This window comes from Lepidothrix coronata, unplaced genomic scaffold (genome assembly GCF_001604755.1).
Source record: "Lepidothrix coronata isolate B3197 unplaced genomic scaffold, Lepidothrix_coronata-1.0 Scaffold47, whole genome shotgun sequence".
Lineage (NCBI taxonomy): Eukaryota > Metazoa > Chordata > Aves > Passeriformes > Pipridae > Lepidothrix > Lepidothrix coronata.
The window spans coordinates 3,777,638-3,802,311 of NW_016690227.1; the positions used below are offsets into that span (position 1 = coordinate 3,777,638).

Genomic DNA, 24,674 nt, shown 5'->3' on the forward strand with positions numbered 1-24,674 from the left:
TTTACATCCCTAAATGAATGAACGTTAATCCCTAAACCTTAATCCTCCTAAAACCAGCTGAACTTTGTGATCCTGTCTTGACTTTGCAGGAGATTAAAAAAAAAAGGGGGGTTGGTGAAAAAAAATGTGCTTTAACTTCTAAAGAGAGTAGCCATCATTTATATTTTTGGGAGGACTTTCTGCAAGTGCACTGGCATTTTATTGATTGATGTATTTTTCCTAGTTACTTTATTTTTTCCACATTGAACATAATCATCTGGGGTTTCTGTTTCAATTCTGCTTCCTTGCTGTGCAGTGTGTACTCCTGGCAGGGGAACCTGAGTAAGAGGGGTTTCCAAAGAGACCTTGCTCAGGCGTATTAATGTGGAGTGGGGATGGTATGCTTTGCCAGCCAGTATTTCATAGATTAACATAGGGGAGTGAAAATTTTGCTAGCTCTCCCTCTTAACAAGTAGGGATGTTTACTTCAGGAGCCAAGCAGTGTCTGAATGAGCCATGACCTTTCTGCTTGTAGGACTCTGTATTGGTATGCTGCCAGCATCTTGTCCTGGAAGATTTCAGGCAGCAGAGGAGGATGCTTCTCCACTTTAAGTCTGATAGGGTTTACATTTCTGGTCATATGCATGTTACACAGTGAATTGGCAATATTCATCTTTCTTTTGCCAAGGTGAATTATCACAATGTTAAAATGTGAATGCAGTAATCTTTGTGAAGTTACCATTTTTGATTTACAGACAAAACCAGAACTGACCTGATAGTCAGAGTTTAAATTTCTCTTAATAGGGATGTTGTAGAGTGACAGAGCAGAGAGGGAAGCTCTTCCTCAAGCAGAGAGTGAAGTACATCAACCGCCAGAGCTCAGCGTGAATGCAATCCCTTCTTATAAACCCACAGGCAAAGCTTAGCAAGGAGATTCTCATGGCTATGACTGGTACCTTGTCTGTCTGTGCTGCTCTTACTTCTAGATTGGATCATAGCAACTTTTACATTTTGGAAGGTTTGGTTAGTACAGAATGTGATTTCTGGCTCAGTAATGTGTCATGTGGAGAGCACAGGCTGGGGAACCCCATGGTTTTCCTTATTTAAAGAAATGAACATTATAAAATGTACAATGTTTCACTTTGTAACAGAAACAGAAGAGAATTATACAACATAGAATTAAATATGGGAATGCTCCAGCAACCTGAAACAATGGGATAGCTTATGAAAGGAAAGGGAAACAAAAAAAAAAAACCTCATACAAATGAGATTCTTCTTGGTAGAAATCTTATAGACATGCAACTTGTTATGTGCTATGATTCCTTGGAAAGATGTGTTCTGCACAGCTGTTAGCCACGTAAGAGAGAAATATGTATACGCATATCCAAGTGTGAATATTCAGTTACTAATCCAGTTTCCCAAAAAATACTTTGAATGGAGCTTTCAGCAGAACTTCTTAGGTTAAAAAAAAAAAAATTCCTCTTGAGAAACTCTGTTCCAAAACCTCGATTCTTATTAGGAAACAAAGCAATTTTCTTAAAATAATCATGCTTTGGGTAAAAGCTTTCAAACATATGGCCCACAGAAATAGCAGGCTTCAGAAAGATTTATCTTTAACAGTATATAAACAATTTATCTTTTCACGTGGAAGCTGCACGTCAGATAAAATGTGTTCTTGCAAAGTGCCATTCCTTGGAAAAAAGTCTTCAGTCTCCGTCTTCAGGTAAGACCCTGTAGAACTGCATTACAGAATATATTGAATGGTACAGAGATAAGAGAATGGGTAGGAAAGAATACATTCCCTCCACGCACTACTTCTGCTAGTGGCACATGAGCGCAGTGTACACTGTTTGTAGGGTCCTTTTAGTAGGTAGGCTGAGTTATGGAGGTGAAATTATGATTTGTGCATTTTGTCAACCACTTAAGCACGCTTTAAACTCACCAGATTGAGTATATTTGATGCTTCATTACACATTGCACAAAAATAGACGTTTATTGCACAGACATATATTATCTTGTTTTTTCTTCCTCCAAGATGCCTAAAGAAAGGAAGAGATGTTCTATTTCAAGTCTATGAATAAATGAGTAAAATAGTTTCTGATGAAGACAATGGTATGTTTTCATAAAGACTAAGTAGTCAGCCTTCGTGTCACTGCACAATCTTTATGGTTGCAGGAGCTTAGCAGGAAGCTTTGAGAGCTTTGCCTGTGTTTTGCTGCTTTTCTCATCAATGCCTTAATGTCTGCTGATTAAGGGATCATAAATCTTTGCAATATTAGCAAAGGAGTCCATTTCCATAGCAAATGACAACATTTCTCTGCCTCCTTCTAGCTGTTATCACACACATGTGGCAGATACTTGTATGTATCATTGTCACACACATGCCATATATTCTGCACAATGAATGCTCTCTTCCTGGAAACCTGAACCTCTTACCACTGCTAGAGAGTACCCTTTACTCTTAAGGTCACCTAACTTGGCAAGTCAGTGAGTTAATGGGTCTGAAAAGATTATCCTAGACCAAAATTGATGTAAACATTCTCCTTTCAGTGTGGAACGTATGGGCTTGAATGCCTTTCATCTTTCGCTGCACATTCCAGATGTTTGCTTCTTTCCTCTCATCATATATACATGGTGGTATAGATAATGTACTGAGTTCAGATTTATGCCTAGAGCCTGATGTGTTTGTACTCTGCTTCATTACACCTTCTTTTTCCCTTTTATTTGGGAAAAGGAGAAGTACCTTAAAAGCCTTCTTTTAATTCAGGTTTGATTTGTTTATTCCATGCTCTCCCAAAGCAGTCTGGTTAGAGTTCCTCATCCCCCTTCATTTCCTCTGCTGTCCCTCTGCAATGCATCTCCTTTCAGTCAAGGGTGACTCCATGACTTGGTTGCTTTGAAAAAATTCAAGGCAGCAGATCTCAAAATTTGCTTTGGAGAGGTCCTTCTTAAAAAAAAAAATAAATAAATATCACCAACATAAAAACAGATTTTTAGCTTGGTTATTTTGACAATCAAATGCTAATTTCTAATTTTTCCCCAGGTGATGCACTAATATGCATTCACTATTTAAGATTATGGGGAACATCCTAAAGGTATAATGGGTATTTCAGTTTTTATCTTTCACTGAATGTCAACAGCCCTTAATGGATAATGCTGTTAAAAATTTTATTTTGTTTTTTGGGTTCAACCTGAAGGACTCTGATGCTTCACTACTGTTATCTTCTCTGGTATATGGACATTTTTATTTTTTTTTTAATCATACGAATGCCATTTATTTTTTCCGAAGAGGCATGGTAGGTCTATTGATAAGTGTCAGAATCCAAATACCACAGTTATTCTTCCTTTTTCCTGTTTTTCCAGTCTTTTTTATTTCACTGGGTCAATCCAGAATAGATTATTTTTTCCTCAACTCAAGGAGAATGCAAACACACTTGATGCAAAATCACAATAAATGCTTGAGTATCAACAAAAGGTATTTAAAGAACAAGGAAATGTTTTTGAGCTCGGATAACACCATCTGGAAAAATGGTTATTATTTCACTCAACAATTTGATTGTTATATATATTGTTTCTCTTTAATTAGACAACTGTGTTGTCTAAGTATACACCTATTTGTCATCTGATTTTTAGAAAAGCTATTTTGGAGGGCATTTTCCCCACAGCTTTCTTGATTCTGCACAAATCTACCAGTTTCTGTTAGTTTTTCTAAATTCTACATACTCCTGTCATTGCTGTCCCTTGCTCTTGCTCCCACTACTGCCAACGCTGAGCAGGGGAAATTTGGCACCTTTTTTTTTTTTAGTAGCAGGGAATTTTTAATAATTGATCTTGGCATATAGAGTAACTTATTTTCTAGGCATGCAAAGTCTTTGTGAATTACCATGATGCATAGCCTTAGTTTACCTGAACCTTTAATACGTTTTCCATTAAGCTTAGCTGACAGATTCCATGGATATGTTTCCTCTCTTGAGTTTTAGGAGAAACAAGATTCAAAATTCTTGAAGAACAAGAAATTATTCAGGTATCTTTGAGTTTGAAACACCATAACAAAGGGATGTATGGGAGGGAGCAGTTGCCTGGCAGCCACAGAGGAGAATCTTTTGGGTTCCCTGGGTATGGTTCTGCCTCCCTGCACTGCTGAAGGTCCCTCTCCATGTAAAGTGAGCTGGAATGTTGCTTGCTGTCCAGTGTGATTTGGATCTATGTGTTGCATGCACACATATTTATTTATGTATTTATTTGCAGCTACTTGATTTTAAATGAAGTACCCCAAGTTTAGGGCGAAGGAACCTGAAATTTTTATTTGATCATCAGAGAGTATTTTATCTTGGGTCCTTTTATTATTTTTCCAAGACTCCAGTTTTTGTAAAATGTTGTTCTGGAAGTTTACCAGGTGAATTTTGGCCTCTCTTGCTACACTAATTGAGATAAATTGCTTCAGAATGCAGAATTCAGTCATCTGACTGGTGGCACTTGGGAAGGGCTTTGCCAGAGGTCACTGTGTGGGATGGGACAGTCAGAGGTCCATGTGCCCTGGCTGACCATGCCCTTTCTAAGCCCCCGTCCCACGCATGATGACATGCTCTTTAGGTTGGCAACTCGTCCAAACATGCATCAGCCTCAGTGCCAACCAAAGACTCCCTTCTGTAAAGCTGTCCTGAGCTGCTCAGTGTAAACAAACATCCTGATTCTTCTGTTCTCATCTAGTATGTCAAAGGGAATTCCCTGGTGGGCTACAGGAGAGGGGGATCTGTGCATGCACCTTAAAAACACGGTTGGGTGCAGAAATCGGTGTGTAATTAGGTAATTAGTACTGTCTGTATTAACAGGTATATTGGCAGTGTCCGCTTCTGCTACTCCTCTGTTAATCTCACTGTCTTTTGAGTGTGGCAAATGGATAGAGGAAATTCGTTGTCTTCATAAAATTGTGTGCTTGCATCCGTAGTGCCCTAGTCTGACATAGGACTTTGTAAACTTCTTAGCTCTTATATCTAGCTGCTGAAAAAAAAAATAGCACTCTCAAAATGTAAAACATTGAGACTAAGAAATAAATAAAAAGAAAATAGGTCAAGTGTGCACAGTGGTGAATTTTATCTTATGTATTTTGGGCTTTTAAGATATACTCTTGCCAAGATATGGAGGATGATTGTATGTTTCCTCTTTATATGATTTTTCAAAGGATAAATCAGCTTTATCGTGTGATAAATTTGTGTATCTATGCATGACTCTATAATATTTTTTAAATTGTTTTAATGAATTTGACCTGCGGAAACATTAAATGGGTTTTTTTCTCATAATTTCTAAATTTCTCAGAAATTGCTAGATCACATTGCAGTTTTAAATATCCCATTTGGTCAGGCTATAAAAATTACATAAATTACTGGTGAAAGAAGGAAATTTGTAAGAAATAAACTGTCAGACTGAAATAAACTTGCAGTAAGTGAATTGTCACACAAAAAGGGGCTTGATTATTTTATTTCCCTTTGCAGTTTTCTAGGTGTGAAATTCTTTGCACTGAATTCAGAAATCAGTCTCAACAAATCTACTGTATGGATCTTGGCTTCTCAGGGCTGCATTACTGGAAAGCTGAAATTTATATCTGTCACACTGCTGTGTATGAAAACATAAATTAAGGATACTTAAGGGACTCAGCAACTGTAATTGTCTGCTGAGTAGTTCTCCATTAATATCTTAAATTGGTTTTGCACCTAGTTTGCGTGACTAATTCATTAACTCCTGTTTAATCCAGTTTTTAGTAGCTTCTTGTTTGTCTACATGAGCCTTCTGTAAGAGGAGAAGGCAAGCTTTAGATACGATGCTCTGTAGTCCCTTGGCACAGCAGTTATGTATGTAGGGCCCAGGAAACCCCTTGTCTTCCTGATGTCACATACACCTGTGATACGGGGTCATTCTGCTGCACTGAGTAAAGGACTGATGATTACAAAACAGAGGGTCACATCAGCAAGTTGAGTGAGTCACTTGCTTCAAGAGAAGTGAAGCAAGTCACTTCTCTTACATTTGCTGTGTTTTCCATCACAGTGTGGGAATATTATCTGCTAGTGTTCTTATCTTCAACGCTATACTTTCCCATTCTAAATATAATGTATTAATATAATGAATTAATATTATGTTAAGATAATGAATACAATATTACATTGCAATAAAACCAGTTTTAAACTTTTACTGTACGCACTTAAAATACTGAAACTGGAATTATGCTAAGGCATTGAGATGGCGTTCTCTTGTTGAGCCTGACCATTTAGGGCTTTAAGGATGTTTGTTTATGTGATACGATGAGATTATAGTATCTCAGAGAATGTTTTCAAGCCTTCAATGAAAATATAAAAAGTCATATTTTACAGATTTTAATTTTCTGTAGTTGACCGAAAGATAAAATCTTGTACTTTCATGCTTTGTGCTGATGTGTTTCATTCTGATTTTAAAACTCAGAAGTCTTCTGTATAACAACTTCCGTATCAACTTGCTTACATCATCGGAAACATAAAGTCAATGTTGCAAGCATGTGTTTGGTTTTACATTATGATATATCCTGTTTGTTTGTTTTTCAAAATTCTAATGCAGCTTTTCCTTTCTCCTGTGACAGGATGACAAGGACTTGGTTCATGAGTTTGTTGTTGCTGAAGGTCTGACTTGCTTAATCAAAGTGGGAGCAGAGGCCGACCAGAATTATCAGAACTACATCCTGAGAGGTAAAGGAAATGTATCCAGAAGTTGTTTTTATTGCTTGGAAGGTCTCACAGGTCTGTGGCAACTTGAGGTGTTAAGTGTCTTTGAACGTGCTTCTCGGTCTGGTTCTGATTCCTGCATGTTATACACAAGAAAATTAAGGGAAGCTTAATACTCACTGCTGAGCAGAACAAATTGGAATATTTGCAATACTGATAGTCTCCCCATTGCCCACCTTTTCTTGGAGATTATACTGCAACTCTGTAATTCTAAGAAAGAAAAGGCACTCTAAAACCTTTACAAAGGAGCTGCTAGGCTGTACTCAGCAATGGAGCCATTTTGTGACCAGTGTTTCTCTCCTGTTCTTACAGCGATGGGTGGCTGTTGACCTCCCAAGTCAAGGGTTTTCTTCGTGCTGCTTAGACTGTTCAAAAGTGCCATGGAAATGCAGAGGGGCAGCAACCAGTCTGCACCATCACCCTGCTGGGAGATGTATTTTTGTATCCCTTCTGTCTGTTGTGCTGCAACAGAATGCAGCATCATCAGTACATATGGATATCATGCAGTATCTATGGAATAAACAGCGAGAAAATCATACTTAATGGGACAGTTAGCTGGAAACAATTTTTAGATATCTGATATTTTGGAGTTAAACAGGTAATAAGAGGTTTATGTTCTGATCTTTGCACTTAAAAGATAACTGACAAAGACAAGGTTTGGAGAGTGATGTGGAAAAGGATTAGAAAGCTGATTTACTCTATTGTGGCCCAGATAGATGTGTGTGTTTTTCATCTAACCAGGAAACTCAGACTGTAAACTTGAACTGTTTCTTCAGTATTTGGAGGGGAGAACAGTCATACCAAAGGATTTTTGCTGCTGCATGATCTCAGAGTAAATAGCGAGTGCTAATGAATACATAGTTGTGGTGAATTGTTCATTTGAATTTTCTTAGACTAACACACATAGCTGTATTTAAAAATGTCACTTTGATATATTTAACTGTTAAAACTCAAACTGCAAATTCAGGAGAAAAAAAAGAAAACAAATGAAAAATAAATAGAAGGATTTTGTAAGAAGCAGAAATGCATGCTAAGTTATAGAAAACAAGGATTCAAGCAGTTAAGTATGGCTTCATGAGAAGATTTTGAAGATAAGACTGTGCAAATACCAGCTTTTGGAGGTGTAAAAGAAACAAACCAGTACCACAGAAGTTATGTTCTATGTCAGTAGTTCTGCACTCATAGAAATGTACTTGAATAGTAGGCAAGGACACAGCAACATATGTCCTAAAATGTTTCTGGGAGAAAACTGACCATCAATGATCTCAAAAAATTCATACTGGAAATAAAGTAAAAGTCTGTATTGGACAGTCTGGGCTTCAGACTGGGGACCTTTTCCTTCCCTTTCCCCTCCCCTCCCCTGCCCCCTCTTCTCTCCCCTCCACATATCCTAATGCATCCAGAATTCAGGGAGACAGGATGATCTCTTTCTTGTTGTGGCTCTCAAGAGCTTGGTATCCATGATCTAAAGTTAGAAATTTTCCACTGAATTCAATGAATGATAAAGCAGAGCCTTATTGCCAATGTCCACAGTATCATACTAATGAAACTGCAAACTCATCTTGTTGCATTGTTATTAACAAGTGATTACAGCTTGTTCAAAATAAATATAAAAGCAAGCAAACAAAACAACAACAAAAACTATGTAGAAGTATGCTATAAAGCTAAACACATTATTTTAGGAAGATTGGTACCTTCTCAAATCAGGTCTTTTTTTCCCTTTTTTGCTACTGTGGGAAGCTGAAGTTTCTCTCTGGGTAGTGTATCCTGGCATCTTTTACAATAATATGATTTTTCTGTGTGATGTGGGTTTTATTTCTAAATTGATCTTGATTGCCTTTCAGGAAGTTCAAAGCTTGTTACAACTCCAAGATTCTGTCAGCTGGTTTGCAGTTCCAGGAGCCAGCATGTACTTTCTGAATACATTTGCATGTGCAATGAGATAAAGAAAGATTTGGAAGTACAGTATAGCCAGACAATCTTATCTAAATACACTGAGGAGGGTGCTGAAAAGAAACATTAAATACATTGTGTAAGAGGGTTTCTGGTATATTGTTTTTGGAAGATCATAGTAATTGATTAGGGTTTTTTTAATGACAGTTGTGGGTATTTATTGCAGTGCTGCATTTTACTCAACCTGAAGTAGTGAGTGAATAGGTGAATAAATTTTACTGAAGGTACATGGCGGTTGGCACTGAGGTTGTCCCATAAGCTTTAAACTCAATGTTAAGCAGTAGAGATCTGAGAAGTAAAAAGTAGTTGTTGTCTAGATTTTTTGTGCCTTGCTGCTGTGGTGTTCTTGTTCTGCAGATCCTTTCAGAGTGGAATATATTCTTCTTATTTTCACTGCATTTAACCTAAATCATAAATAGGTTGGATTTCTCCTTAGTTCCATATTTCTCCAGCACCTTTGGTGTAATTCACTGTTTTCCTCTTGCAATCCTAACCCAGCTTGCAGGGCTTGTGACAATAAGTGGCAGCCTTAGATATGGCATTGCCTCCTCTGCTTCCAGGGCTTACTTACATGCAACTGCCTGTCATCTTAACTGAGCAATTTCCCAGTGTTTCACATGAACTTGTTTGCCTGTACTTATCAAGAAATAGCTTTTGTCTCAGTCTGAAGAGACTGGAATGTTTGCTAAAGAGGATGAGTTATGAGATAGACCAAACTCCTCTCTCTCATCAATTGTAAATTCAAAAATTAAGGGGCTTTAATTGAGGAAGTGTGGAAAAACAGAAGAAATAACAACCCTTTATTAAAAGATAAATGTATATTGGCAAGAACAGTAACAGAACACAAAAACAACTAAACAATAGTCCTGTACCCAGAAGTCCCCTTCAAACAAAAGAAAAGGTCTGAACACTTCTCTGTCCTTAGCGCAGTTCTAATCGCGGTCGGCAGGGGGCGCTGTCGGGTCACTGGAGGTGCAGAGCCTGCAGTGCTCGGTGTTGGCCTGCAGGGGGCGCTGTTGGGTCACTGGAGGTGCAGAGCCTGCAGTGCTCGGTGTTGGCCTGCAGGGGGCGCTGTCGGGCTCTGGCGGTCACCGTGTGGGAAGGGGGTCTGGGGGTGGTCTCGGGTCGCGGGAGAAGCCGAAAAGAAAACGGAGACCCTTCCCCCAGTGGAAGAAGGGCAGAAGGAAAAAGCAGTCCACCCCCACGGGACTCGCTGTTGTTCTCAGATGATGGTGTTCCAAGGCTCCTCCCTTCTCTCCCAGCGAGCACACAACTCTCCAATGAAAACCCAGTAGGTCCCGGCTGGAGTCACGAGGCAGTGTGGGAGCCGATCAAGGCCGGTGGTCAGGCCTCACCAAGACGAAAAACCAGAAAGACCAGCTTCCAGGCCTTTTCTCCAAAAATGCCCGGACACAGACCCTGTCTCCGTCCCAGAGAGAGAACTCCACAGTCTCAACTCTCCCCTCTGAGAAGAGCCAGCCACCCCCTCCCATGTGCCATCTGTTAGGAATGCAGTCTGGCCAGCTAGGTTCTTTTGTAAGGCTAATTGACCCCCTTCCCCCACTCACTCCATTTTCTTACAGTGGAGCAGGGGGAAAAAAATTCCCCTATTGGATTTATAACCTTTAACAGCTTTGTACCTAGGAGGGAAAATAAGGTGGAAATATATGTATACTTAAGGGCTATAGGTGGTTCAGTGCATTCAAGGTGCAAGTTATTTCTTGAGGACGTTGCTTTCCTTTTTCCAAAAGTCTGCATTGTTTCACTCTAATGTTTCCTGGTTGTGAATTTCTGCTTAGGGGTTTTGACTTGGTTCAAGCCAGACTGAGCTGCCAGAAAAATGACTAAATATGAGTCATGAAAATTTTAGTTACTTTAATGGGTAATGAAGAGAAGGTAAATGTGGCTTTTACATACAGTGGTGAAAAATCCAAAAAGTTTATTGTTGAATGCTAAGGAATGACTGTTTATTTCTGCTCAGGTCCCTTGATCTAGGGCTGTTTCCCACAGTGTTACCATTTGTCTGGAAACCAACGGTAGCCAGGACTTCTCTCTCGAGTTACTCTTTCAAAAGACTAGTTTAGAAAACAGCTTTTGTTCTTTCCTACTTGTCAGTTCTTCAACCTAAATTTATTCTTCAATATTCCTTCTAATTATTATGGACCTCTACAGAAACTGTGTTTTGCGGGATTTTTATTCCCCATGAAAACAGATTTGTATTCCTTTTGTTATTTCCCCCCTTTTTTTTTTTGGTGACAGGAATCCATAAGGATAAAGAACTTCACTGATACCACTGAACTTAAAAGTTTCTGTCCCACTTACAACATTGTGGTATGGTAGATGTTACCTAAATATTCAAAAATAAATTGAAATGGGTAGGTGAAAATGTCTGCAACTGATTAGGATTAATATAAATCTTATTATAATTTTGAAGATTCTTTGGATATAATTTTGAGATCACCTGTTCCTTGCACAGACTGAGAAAGCCACACATGAAATGCCATGGCTGAGCGCATACTAATTAAATAATTGCTGGAAACATGGTAGTCTTCATGTTTTCTAATAATTCAGCCAGTGCTGTTGGGAAGGTGAGAAAGAAAAGCAGGTTGTGTAGACCAAGGCTTAATTATTTTTAAAATATATTGAATAAGTAAGGTATGAGGGTTCAGAGATGACTTTGACACTGGGATGTGAGAAGTTCTGCCTGCTGGGATCTGTGCTGCCTGTTCCTCAGATCCAATGGGGAGGTTGTCAAAAGGTCTTCCAACGTCTTTTGTACAGTGTAATTGTGTACTTGGATCCCTATTTACCTCCTTATGAATTCAGATCAGTATTTAGAGGTGTACATAATTAGATTAAAGCTGGAGATTGTTCTTGTGGTCTGAAAGCACAAGCCATGTGTCCAGTCTGAGCAGGCAAAGGCCTTGACCTTGCTACAGCACAAAATTTCAATGAACTAAGGCTGAGAAAGCAATAGGACAGCAGTCTGTGCTTGTACTAGACCATGTTTGAATCAAATTCAGGTTTTGGATGCAGCTCTCTGATTTATTGAGAGCCGTGTGCTTATATGGGGAATCAGAATTTGAGTTTCTACTCTGAATGAGAGATGGTTTCAATTTTGGTGGTTTTGAATTTTTAGCGTTGGGTTTTGTTTAAAGAATAAATAAAGAAAAGCAAGTGCTTGGAGAAGGCTAAGAGTTATGATTTGAGGTAATATTTATGCTTTAAATTAACTCCTCTCCCATAAAGCCCCAAACTATTCTTATAATCTAAAATTTAAGATAAGTAGAATCACAGAACCATTTAGGTTGGAAAAGACCCTTAAGGTCATTAAGTTCAACCATTAACCTATCACTGCTAAATCCACCACTAAACCATGGCCCGAAGCACCATGTCTGCATATCTTTTAAATACCTCTAGAGACAGTATAGACAGAATTTCAGTAATTTATGTTTAATTCAATAATCTGGGCAGAAGACTAGGTTGCAGTAGGACCAGTTGTGGGATTTCCTGTCACAGGCCCACTGCACTTCTGATGAAGTGATAAAGTCCTGTGTGTTTCTACAGATATTAGTGCAAGCACAGAAGATTAAGGAAATGGTCCTGGGTAAGGGATCTGACATACTCTGAGGGACAATGACATACCGTTAAGAGAATTAAAGGTTGATAGGTTCATACACAAAGTCAACAACATCTTCAGCCTGATGGAACAGTAGCTTTATTATTATGCTATATATTTTTTTTCCTTAAAAATAGTAAATGTAATTTGTTTTGGAATTGCATTTGTACAGACATGCTTTTATCTTCATGCAGATAGAATGAGTGTATATACTAGTGCTCTTATTTTATTTTTCCTCCTGGTTTTGCAAGACATTTAAGGACTTTAAAGTAATTTTATGAGGGACTTTTACCAGGAAAGTCCTGTGTGAGTCCTAAAATGTAAAAAAAACCAAAACACTAAGTATCTTAAAACACTAAAATCACATGTGAAACACAACTGCAAGGCACATTCTGATCCTTGGTACATGTTTAAATTATGATAGATCCATTAAAACAATCCCCTTCAAGCCTGATAGCTGCAGTTTGCACAGTTGTGAATTGCCGGTGATGGAGAAGTTCCCAAGAGGAGCAGTGACTTCCCAAAGTTGAGCAATGAGAATTGAGGAGTCTGAAACTTTCCAATCCCCCACTGAGGCATGCAAATGGGGGAATCTTTTGATTTCTCACCTGTCTAGCTGCTAAATGGGAGCCAACCTTTGCACAGGGATGGATGGATGGAGAGAAAGGATGTAGCTTTATCTGGATAGTTACCCTTTTAGTGAACTCGGCTTCCTACTGCAGCAAGGTCATTCTAAATCTGTATTTTGCATATGCTTTTAATTATACAGTACAGCATAGCTGACAACAATAAAAAATGGAAAGAAATTGCTGTAAGAGCTACTAGTTGTAAAGCAGAAAGCAACTTTGCTGTTGGAATTAGGAGATGCTGAGCTTTCTGACATGTTGAACATGCACAGGAGCCACCAGAGTCAGTCAGAACCACAGATGAATGCCCAGGCAGGGGGTCAGGTTTCTAAAGGAACAGGCAAACAGCTCAATCACTGACATGTACCAAAGCCACCAACGGTTACGCCTATTTATAAAGCCAGAGGCACGCGATCCCACCTGCATGCCAAGTTTAGAACTAGGGGCTGTGCTGCATATTCTGGGAAATCAGATTAAATTCCTGAAACTACTCGGTGCTGGATGGTAAAAGACCATCTGGTTATTGTCTGTCACCAGGACACTGTGTGTGCCCCTAGATGTCAAGGAGCTAGAGGAAGTCGAAGGTGAGGGTGAGGCTTTGCAAGCAGGCAGTGGAAGCTGCTGCTGATAACCCTTTCATTCTGAAAGCCAGATATGAAGTTATCAGCGAGCTGGTGGCATTTCTGCATCAAGCCAAACGCTACTAGGAATGCTTGGGGTTTGTAAGTGTGCTCTCTGTAATGGGGGATGATCCGTTTCCAGGAATTGACTGGCTGCTTTTATCAAAAAGACCCCTCATTATTTACAAGGACATGAATATTTCCAGTGCTCTTGAACTTTCCTCCCTCAACCTGATCAATTATGTGGCTTTGGCCTTTTGCATTAAAGGTTAGGTATTACAAAGCATTTAGCATGGAGAAGCGCGTTCTTCTGCAGTAAATGTATGTGAAGCATTTGCAGGAAGCGTACGTATGTGAAACAGGGTTTGTGTAAATAACAAAAGGCTAGAAATAAAAGTCTGTGAGAGGCTATGTCTATCCTAAATAGACATGTCTTGCTGTTTGGTACTACAGCAGTAAAACAGATGGTAATGTAAATTTAGTAGTGAAAAAGGAGCTAATACTGAATACTTTACATTATTTCTGTTTCAGTGCGAACTGGAGAACTGTTTGAAGTTTTCCAGCTGTAGAAAAGTATCCCAGCCCCAAGTAAATAGGAACAGGCAGCACTCGATTAGGCTTACCTTTGTATTTCTTTTCTTGAAGCAGAGTATAAAAACTTCCCTGACTCTCTTAACCTTCAGTGTGCAGGTAGCAACAGTGAAGTTCCTGTATATATCTCTACATTTTCAATTTGTCTTATGTGAATTCCTTTAAAATTATGTAAACTTCCCAGTTGGTCTCAAAGTAGCTATAGTAACAGCCTGTGCTTTTAAAAGAAATGGGGTTCCTATACCTTGATTACTTGGGAATGTTTCTTCTGGGAGACTTGCTGGCACAGTCTCCCTGTAAATTCGGTTCTTTGATCTTTCTTTCGAGTCTTTCAGAAAGCTTATTAGAGTTGGACACTTGTCCTGTGGGGATTTCAACATTCATATCCTTCATTTTTATGCTGGACATCAGACCACAGTTCCCATGAAACCATACCAAAAGATGGCAACTCCACCTGGAAGCTGTTATGGCCATATAGTATGGGGCAGCTCCACATGGAGATACAACCTAGGTTTCCTACCACTGCTACCAAAAAACCCCAAAACAAACCCCACCAAACCAGATCACAGTTGTGTTAGCAAATTAGTAGCAGATGAATATAGCAGTGTAATAAGACACGTTAATGAGCAGCATTGCTGAGCTGAGTTACAGTGTGTGACATGCAGCCGTGACATCTCTCCTTGCGAAATGGACTACACTGCCAGCTCTCCATCAGTCAGCTTTGTTGGTACCATTTGTTGTAGTTTGTTTCAAAATTAACAGTCCCAGAAAAATCAGACCTATACTTGATGGTTCGGCACCTCTTCCTACTACATGTGCAGAAACTTCAAGATGTGCCTCTTCTTGAAAAGCCATGGAATGAAAAAATACAAACGGATTTGTCATCCTGATTTATGAACCCTCTAGAAATAATGAGATTACAATGCTCTTTGTTGTATGAGAGAAAAAAAGGGCACATTATATTGTCTCTATGATTAATAATATAAACACTAAACCTCCTTGTCTTAGTGGCTGAATCCTCTTTCACTCCTGCAAATATTTCTTTAAGACTAAATGCATGTATTTACTTATGCCAGGCTAGTTGGGAGAGCTTGACCTTGGAAACCATGCAATTTAAAAAGAGGAAAAATTTCCTCTTTGCTTTCCTCTCTACACTTTTAGTGTTTCCTTTCTGCATTTCTCATCTGCGTATTTTAAAATAATATTTATTAAACTCATTCTGTGCAAGCATTACTGAATTCACTACTGGACACCACCTTAGGCATTCCCTTAGTTGTTGGAGGAAGCACTACCCTCTCCTTTGTCCTCCTCCTCCCTCCCTTCTCCCTGGATATGATTCTGATCCATCTGGAAGCAGAGTCAGATGGTCCTTACATACAGTGCACAGTACAAGTCCTCCCAGTTTGGGATGGGAATTGGCTCTGAAGCAAATTCAAGTTCAAAAGTTTAACTACCCTGTAGTAATTTACACATCTACAAATAAACTGAACTGTTCCTTCTTCTCTGCATTATATGAAGTGGCTTTTCATGTTGGGACTACTTGTGAGGAGGATATAGGGTTCTCATGGTCTACATGGAATTCAGCAATAACACCACCATAAAATTATGAATTTCCTTTGTTTTTAAAGCTGATGGAGGCTGGAAGGCTTTGGGTGGCTCTCTGTTTCTATGAAAATGAATCTTCAGGTTCTGTGTAATTTTTTTTATGCTTTTTGAAATTCCCATGAAATGTGACACCTGAGGCTATGCAGACTCTGTGTAAAATGAGGAACTGAACATGAAAAATGCACATCCTTAACTACTAAGCAAAGAGTAAATACTTGGGAAGTAGTCCCAAGGGCCTTTAAAGCTGTTGTGGGTGTTATATGATTTAAATACTCAAACTTCATGAACAAGCCTTGAAAACAATGTATCTATTCTAACTAGTAGGAGCATATTATAGCGTGTTTCAGACTTTTTGTGGTAATCTTGTAGCCTGAGAGTATCTCATTGAAGAAGGAGAAACTGTGTAGAAAATAAAGACATTCATAAGCCAGCACAGACATGAATACTTGCGCAAAGTATGTGGCTGCTGGTAATTTCACTATGAATTACTTGTATTGAATATGTGCATATTGAATATTACTTGTATGTGAATATGTGCATATTGAATATATGCACATAAAGCATGTTAAAATATGGTTGGGAAACAGTTTGATTATTCCCATTTCAAGATTAGAGGCTTCCACAGTTATTTTTGATGGTAGTTCTTGGGTGCCACACAGTGTGCTCTATCTTGATACAGAAGCAGGGAAAATTAAGGACTTTAAGGAGAAGTGGGAGAGGTAGGGTCAAATGTCTAGGATAATTGTACTGGCTGCTGTTCCAACAAGGTGATTATTGTGTGGTATAAGGATGTGACAAAAATGAGGTTCTTCAAATCTTCAGAGTTAAATTCCATATCCAGTTATGTTAGAATTATTTCAAGTTGCATATTAGCCCTGTCTCTCTGGAATTTTTGGAAATGTGCATGCATATGGATTTCTGTCAATTATGTTCTCATAGGTGCAATCAGAAAACTGGAGCAGAGGACCATGAACTCTTAAAATACTTATTTTCAGCACTGTAATGCAATGAGCTGCTTTTAAGCCTCTGATCACTACTGCATCAAATATTGAAAAATTGTAGATGATTGAAGAACTTAAATGCTAAGCCATAGGAGTTACATGTATTAATTATTAACTCATCGTAAATGCTGTGTTCGTACATATGTGTCTAGGAAAAACTGTAGGATATTCATAGTCTGATGACAGTGGGGGATAATCTTAGTGAACATATGGGAATATTGTTTCTGTTTCTGCTGGCAAGGGTTTCTTCTTGCCTTTTCTTCTGCACATCCCTAAGGAGCACAGACAGAGTAGCACATGCCCCTTGGGAAAGCAGAAGTAGTAAGTAGGTATCTGTGTACACGAAATGAATGAGAACAGAGGGAAAAGTTTTGCTGCTTTGTGATTAAGTATGAGGACCAGCTTACCTGCTGCCAGCACCACCCTCCTCCTCTGCCCTCTCCACCACCTTCCATACACAGGGCTGGAGACACTCCAGACACTCCAATGGTGGCATTGGATTGACAAAAGGAGTATGTGGGCTGGCATGCTCCTACTCCCCACATGTATGTGAAGATTGTCAGTGGATGCATGGAGGGGGGTGCTGAGCAGACCTGGTAAGGCAACAAATTCGAGGTGCCACATAAAGGCAGACAGGATATTGTGTCTTCCCTTTGCAAAGCCAGATGGAGAAGAGTTATGTTTGCATAACTATCTGCTAGTGGGGGAAGGAAAAGTTTATCTCATTCCTACAGTTTTGCAGAAAATGGGGATCGATAAACCATTAATTTATTAATTGTAACATGATTTCTTTCTCTCCATATTATTTAGCAGTAAGGAGGTTTTTTTCTGTTACCAGTGTGTGAGGTGTTTCCAGCTTTCTCCATTTAAATTCCTGATGCTGAAGCTTGGGCTGTCAAGCCAGGAGAGGAGACTGTGCCTACCTCCTGCACCCAAGCAATACAGAAGCACTGGCTTGCAGTAGCTGCTAAAAATACAGTACCTCTGTTGTTTAGGATATGTTTTTCAATAACTTATCACTTTGAAGTTTCTCCTGAGACACTTCAGTGAAGAGAGTTTACTGATGTAGATGCATTGCAAATAAGTAATTTTTTTCCTTTGCCTCTTTTTATTTGTTTACAGTAAGAAAACAAATATTCTTCCCTCCTACAACCTTATAAATGTTTTGATTTTCCCCACACACACTCCTGGAGATGTTGAAAGTGATTAAGAAAAAAGGGAGAAGGTATTCAGGGCATATGGGAATCAAGAGGACCACAGGATGGTCCTTAAGACCAAGGCTGGAGTGTTTCAGTTCCACAGATTGCTATTTCCTAAAAGCAGTAAGTTATAGGATAGGGGTCATATATTGATGCTGAATTTGCTCAATAATCTAAAAATTTCTGGATGAAAGAGAATATAGATAGGAGTTTAAGATGTGTGACTGAGGGGCTCCATGATGTATCAGGTCTGAAAGGAAAATGGTATGTGAGCTACTGAGGGGGTCTCCAAAAAGAAAGGTCTCCCTACTGGCCAGGAAACCAAGGCATGTTGCCATCCCACAGGAAAGATTACTGTTTAAAGGTACATCCTAAGGATTGCCTTTAAGAAAGGCTGAGATGGACGGACTTTCTTTTGGAGTTTACTGTTTTTTCTTTTGTCATTAAAGTTCCCTGAAATGGAGAAGAAACTCTAAAAATACTGTTGTGTGCTGTGGGGACTGCCATTTAATGGCTCTGCTGTTACAGCACATTGGCTTGAGTCACCGAAGTGCTACTCAGGATTTGATGTATCTATTACGTGTTTTTAAAGCAGGTTTGTTTAAGTGACAGGTGGGGTCTTAAAGTCTTCTGCCAATACTGGGCAATATCCTGTTTCCTCCTACTTAACCTTCCTGCTTCTATATGTTATCACCAGCTTAGACAAGGATCTCAACTTCCTCTGTCTCGCCTGTCTCTGATCCTGGCCCCCCTCAACCCCCCTGACTTCCTAATTTTGTACTCCAAATCCCTTCTTCAGAAACCTCTGTGATTTTTCAAGTTATGCTCCAAATTGACTTTGGGTACAGTGTGGTTTCACAGCATTTACTCCTGATGAGTTTCAAGTATCTATAGTAACAAGGGTCCCTATCTGCAGACTTCCACCTGGGTGTTCCCAATCTCAGTAGCCTGCCCTGGCATGCAGCGAGCAGTCTTGGAAGCAGATACTGTTTCTTACTCAGGCAAAACTGACTCAGAGGGCAAAAATTTTGCTTTTAAACCAACAGCTTTTAAACAGGATTTCGAAACTCCCAAAATTCAGTAAGCTTGCTTTAGTATTTAGGCCAATATTGATGATGGAAACATTGATTGTAATATGATTTAACTAGATTTATTGGTTGATAAGAATATTCTTTTATGTGTGCTTGTGATCAATGTGGTTTTTTACTCTCTAAGATGATTATGGACAAAAGCACTAAGAATACTGTTAAGGTTGATAAATAAAAGTCTTGAAAATTAAAAATACCTGTATGAGCTTACTTTGCAGGCATGCATGCCCCCTTTGTGTGGCAGCTGATCCGTCCTTTGATCGCACAGTGTTATGGCTTTTTCTGCAGCTGCTCTGCTTCAGCTAATGAGCACCATGGCACCTGTGCACTTATTGAACATCTTTTAAATAGCTTGTATTATCTTTGGTCCTTCCCAAGGCTTTGGGATTTATTTCACACTAGGCAAACTTATAAAATGTTTGCTTTGCTCATGGATTTTTCTATAGTTTGTCACTAAATGTTATCCAAGAGCTGAAAGGGCAGCATTATCTTTGTGTAGTAGATAAGGAAATGAGGCACTTGAAAAAGACATTCTGAATTCAGAAAGATTCAGTACCTCTAAATGCTGTTTTGAGGCTTGTCCTTGGGCCAGCTTTTCAAACTTGATATGGTGCTTTCTGTTTATTTCTTTTTAATCTTTACTCTTAGGGTTTCGTTTCCTACTCAGACTCTTGCCCAGCCTGTCCTAGTTTTCTTTCTCTGATCCGTCTATTTTCTTGCTTTCCACATCAACTTCCTTTAACCTACATCAGTCTATCAGTTTATTTACATAATCAATCCATTCAGTAATATTCATAACTTCATTTACACTATTTTCTTCACCAGTTTAAGCTGGCTTAAATGCTTATTCTTCCTGTCACCTCTTCCCACCTCCGCACTGTCTGTCCTGGGTTCTCTGCTTGTGTGATAGTGTAACGAACTTGACAGAGGAATGTGTTCATCTGAAAAATGGGTGTGAAAAGGTGGGTATTTTGATATTGTTTTGAATTTCACTGTTTTAGTACTGTTGAATTACTCCAGTTCTCAATGGTGGGACACAAACTCCTGTACCAGCAAAATCCTGATTTTGACCTGAGACAAGCAAGTAAGGGAGAGTGTTGCAGTGTCACTATCAAGTATGTAGTCACAGCTTTGGTATCTTATCTCCAGTACATTTCTTTCCTCAACATCACTGACATCAGCCCTAATCTGTGTGTTCCCTCCAGACAAGTAGCTATTAGTCTTTCCCATTATTTCCCTCATTTATCCTAGTCACTTCATCTTTCTTCATAACTGTCAGACACTCATCCAGTTTTCTGTCATAGTTCCTCCCTCTTTCACTTCCTTGAATGTCTCTAGGTTTAAATTGTGTTTCCTTTAGTATTCAGATCAGAATTCTTCTCCTCACCATCTGAGTAATAAGATAGGTCCTTTCAAACAGAACCAAAAAACCCTCACAAGCTACCTTCTCTTACTCTAGGTGCCATGGCCTTCCTTGGTGGGCAGCAGCTGAGAACATTATGGGGATATTTTGCACTCCAAGAATGGAGTATTCAGAGGTTTCAGCTGATTGCTTATGTTCAGTAAAGGCAATTGTAAGTGTTGAACAACACAATTATTTCAAAATCTTATAGTCATACAAATTTTGGACACATTTTAGTGTCCAAATGAACTTTTTCACTGAGATGAGTTTATAATTTCATGAGTTTTCCAAAGAGCTCAAAGTCAAGAAATACTCCACTGTCCAGAAATATTCTCAACAATATTTTTAATTCCACTGAGAAGTTCTCTTCCTCATTTTCCCTCCTGCCTTGCAGAAACCCACCCCAAATATAATAAGTGTTGAAAATTTTTCATGAAAAAAGAAGGTCTTGTGTTTCAAACACCACCGAGAAAGTTTTGGTCCAAACTCAAAACTTGAAGAAACTATGGACAAGTAAACCCAGGAGTGTTTTGATGGGATGTATCAGGCAATTTTAGTAACAAGTAGCCTGACCCATATATAGTGAACCTTCAATTTTAGTGTCATGATGGTTTACTTTAAATGCTGAAAGCACGTAGGAAACTAGTGCTTTATTGGCTAGAAGTAGAAAATTTCTGGTGTTGCTTTATTCTGGTCTTTAGCTACAGTAATGTTATTTGATGGTGTGACTACTAAATAAGTTACACTGAGACTGAAATTGTTTGGGTTTTGCATACAAAGAACTGACCTAAAATTTTTTTGAATTTAGTGTTCTAATGCTGAGTTCTTGTGTAACATCTGTATCATGAATTCGTAGAGCAAGACCTGATTGAGAAGTAAATGTTTATCAGAAATGTCTATTGAAATCCTGTCTTTATATCAATCCTTTGGAATATATAATGACGGTTAAAGATGTAGGAAGTATCATTTGAAATAATCCCTTTTAGCTGGATTACAGAGCAGGATTTGTCTCACCTAATTCCAGTACATTGTCTTAGGTAGTTAGCTAGACTCCCAGAGCAAGAGAGAACCCAACACAATCTTGTGATGGAACTGTATTTGCGGTACATACAACTGTCCTGGCATACTTGAGACTATCAGACTTGTCAGGATGTGGGTCTTCCTGCCCCACAGGACTCAGTCAGAAAAAGACCCATGTTCTGTACTTTGTTCCACTTGGACTCAATATTACCCAAGAGCCTTGCATTTTCGAAGGCTAGGCTTAGTTGCTTTCCAGCTGGCATTCATGGATGACAGAATTGTCCTTTCAAGGGGCTTTAGCCTCAGTAGAAGAAAGACCTGGGTAAGTCTTTCAGGAAAGCAAGCCCGAATCCTATTCACTAGTTCACACCAGCAAAGCCAGTTTTTCACCAACAAAAACATAGTGTGTGTCCTTCCAAATGTGACATAACCTCTGTGTAGTTGGATGTGCCACCTAAAGGCAAAGTCATTGCACGTGGTGACCCGTGTTGGCCCTGAGGTCGTTGATCAAGTACCATGGACAGGGGCAGCTCTGCCACAGCTTGCTCAGGACTAGGGGCTTGACAACCTTGTTGGAAAACCCATTATAAAACTGCATATTTGGTTCCAAATCAGTTGTTATTGATTGCATGTAAAATAGCCAAACCCTCTTGAGCTTTTTCTCACAGGCATTCTAGATTCAGTCCTCCTGTGCAATTATATTTGGTCCAGAGCTTCAGACAATGCCAGGTACTGTACATATATTTGATATATTTGAGTCGGGAAAACAATGTTAACTTGAGAGACGGAAGCTTCTTATTTGTAATAAACTAAATGTGCAATGCTCAAGTACCCCATGGGTACTTGAAGAATAACTAATGTTTACCCTCAAGAATCTGAAATTTCTTGGTATGTAGTCAATGTGAATAAGGCATTATGTGTTTTGTCTGTGACTTATGGGTTCTTCCCCCATTCTGCACTTGTAACTGTCAAGGAATCAGAGGAATGTTGTGGCTGCTCTAGCCTTTGTGCATGGCACAGTGAAGAGCAATGCACCAGGTCAGAGGGGATCCAGGGGAAATGATGGATACCTGAGCACAGCTTCAGCACCATAATCAATGCATGGACTCTGACACAGTGCCTTAAAATATTATTTCTTCCCAAGCCTATGGAGGGGCGTGGCAGTGATGATATTGGCCTTTGAATTAAACATATGTATGAATTAAGGTGAAAGTAAGCTCCTGGGATACTTCTTTGTAGGTAGGTTGCTGGGTTTTCCAGCATGTGTTTTCAGCAGCAGTTTTTTGCCTGCAAAACTGAGGGAGAGAATGATGAACACCAATGTTCTAAATTGTAAGACAAGCTTAAATAACATTGAATTATTAGAAAGAAAATGTACTGGATTCTTTGCATTTTCAGAATGATATCTGCATGTAAGAGGTATAATATTTTTAAATTTTACTCAAAAGCTTGGAGGAGATTGTCTGCTAATGACTTCACTCCAGACCTCAGCTTGTAGTTAAAAGATAAACAGATTGCTGTGGAGTTATGGGACCTGCTCCTTATAAGGTGATGGTGCAAGAAATACTGTTCCTTCTGATTGCAAATGTCCCTTGAAACAGCTGCTGCAGCATACAGGCATGATGTGTGTGCATCATGACCAAGCCAGCACAGTTCTGTCTTTGAATGTTGTAAACCAGGATGGTTCTTACTAGTGGTAATTTGCAAAGTTTTATTTCGAATTAGATTAAAATCTGATGGGCGTGATTTTGCTTTTGTTTATTATACTGAGATGAGTAGAAATTAACTCTTGACATTAGTGTGAAACACACTAATTTGGTCCAGAATCTTAAATAATAAAAACCATTATAGTCTTTCATATTTATTTGACTGTCACTTGTAATGTTCAAGCAAACAAAAACACAGCAATCTTGATAAATACATTAGTATTGAAGAAGTCATCTCTATTTTTCCTGCATGGTTATATTGACATTTACTGGCCATTTTTCTTTGCAAAAGGAGCCATGAAACATGAACTTTTTTATGTAAATGCTTCAAAGTCTTTGGAAAAATTCATCAAAAATAGGCAAGGGAATGCAGTGCTGCTATAGCTGAAGTGCTCATTTTTCAATAGTGCTCTTTCATGTTTATTTATAAGTTTAAAAGAAAAAGTCTAAAGATTAAAACAGCTGATTGCTGGATCATCCTGTGAGAACACAAACACATTACTAAACATAATGAAATGCCAGTAGATATCTTGCTATATGCTTCATATATGATATATAGGACTGTGATTTCTCTAAATACAGTGTTGTTTTTTTTTTAGCATTTCTACTTTTCCCCCAACACTTGTGTTCCCAATAAGAACCACATTGCGTTTGAGAACTTTTTTATATGCTCTAATAACTTGAAAGAATTTTAAATCTATGTTCTTCTTGCTGCTAATGAAGAACATTGCATGCTACATTTTTGGAAATAATTTCTTTTTTTTTTCTTATTTTTCCAGTCAAATGAAATTCAGAGAGCTTTTAGCCAAAAAAAGAAAAAAAATTTCAATTTTTAATTTCCTGTCCTTGATGGTTCACATCCTCTTTACATCACCATTACTTTCAGCAGATAAAATCCAGGAAATCAAAGTTGTGGACACCATTTTGCTTTTACAAAGCAATATTCCCCCTGTAACAGGCAGCACAGGGAAGCAACTCTACTAATCTACTGCCTTAGGAAAGTGCTCATACTGTGAGAGTGTGTCCTATCACTGTGTTTCTGGAGTTATTTCTTGGGAGATGCCACTGGGTTTATTGGAGACTGGGTAGAGAAAGGGAAGATAAGAAAATTTCTTAGTTAATGTTTTTCTTCTCTTCTTTGGAAAAAGGAGTAGAGCAGAAGTATTTATCCTATTCAACATTACGCATCTAACTTAGGTAGATGCAGAAGGCCCACTGAGTGATTGATAGAGACTCAAGAAAACTCTGCAGAGCAAAGCCCAGTTTTTGTTCATATATTCTAGGAGTGTAGCCAGATAACCACTTAGGTACCTAAAACCAGCTAATACTTAGAGAGATGAGTGCTGGGAAGAAAGTGTGAAATTCTTCTAAAGCAAGCCAATGAACTTGTAAATGCTTTCAAAATATTGGCACAATGTGTAACAGGCATAATATTTGTATTAGAGTGCATCAGAGAGAGGGTGGGGTGGATATCCTCAGGAATTCGTATACCTCTTTCTAAGTACTCATGTATGAA

General features: G+C 38.8%; 1 protein-coding gene across 10 annotated transcripts in view; it reads left to right on the forward strand.

Moving 5' to 3' along the window:
• FHOD3 (formin homology 2 domain containing 3) overlaps positions 1–24,674 on the forward strand; it is a 385,562-nt gene that overhangs the window by 183,147 nt on the left and 177,741 nt on the right. For all 10 annotated transcript variants that reach the window (XM_017814946.1, XM_017814947.1, XM_017814953.1 and 7 more), the window contains one exon: positions 6,587–6,692. In XM_017814946.1, coding sequence (XP_017670435.1) covers positions 6,587–6,692 — 106 coding nt within the window. The remainder of the gene's footprint in view (positions 1–6,586; positions 6,693–24,674) is intronic.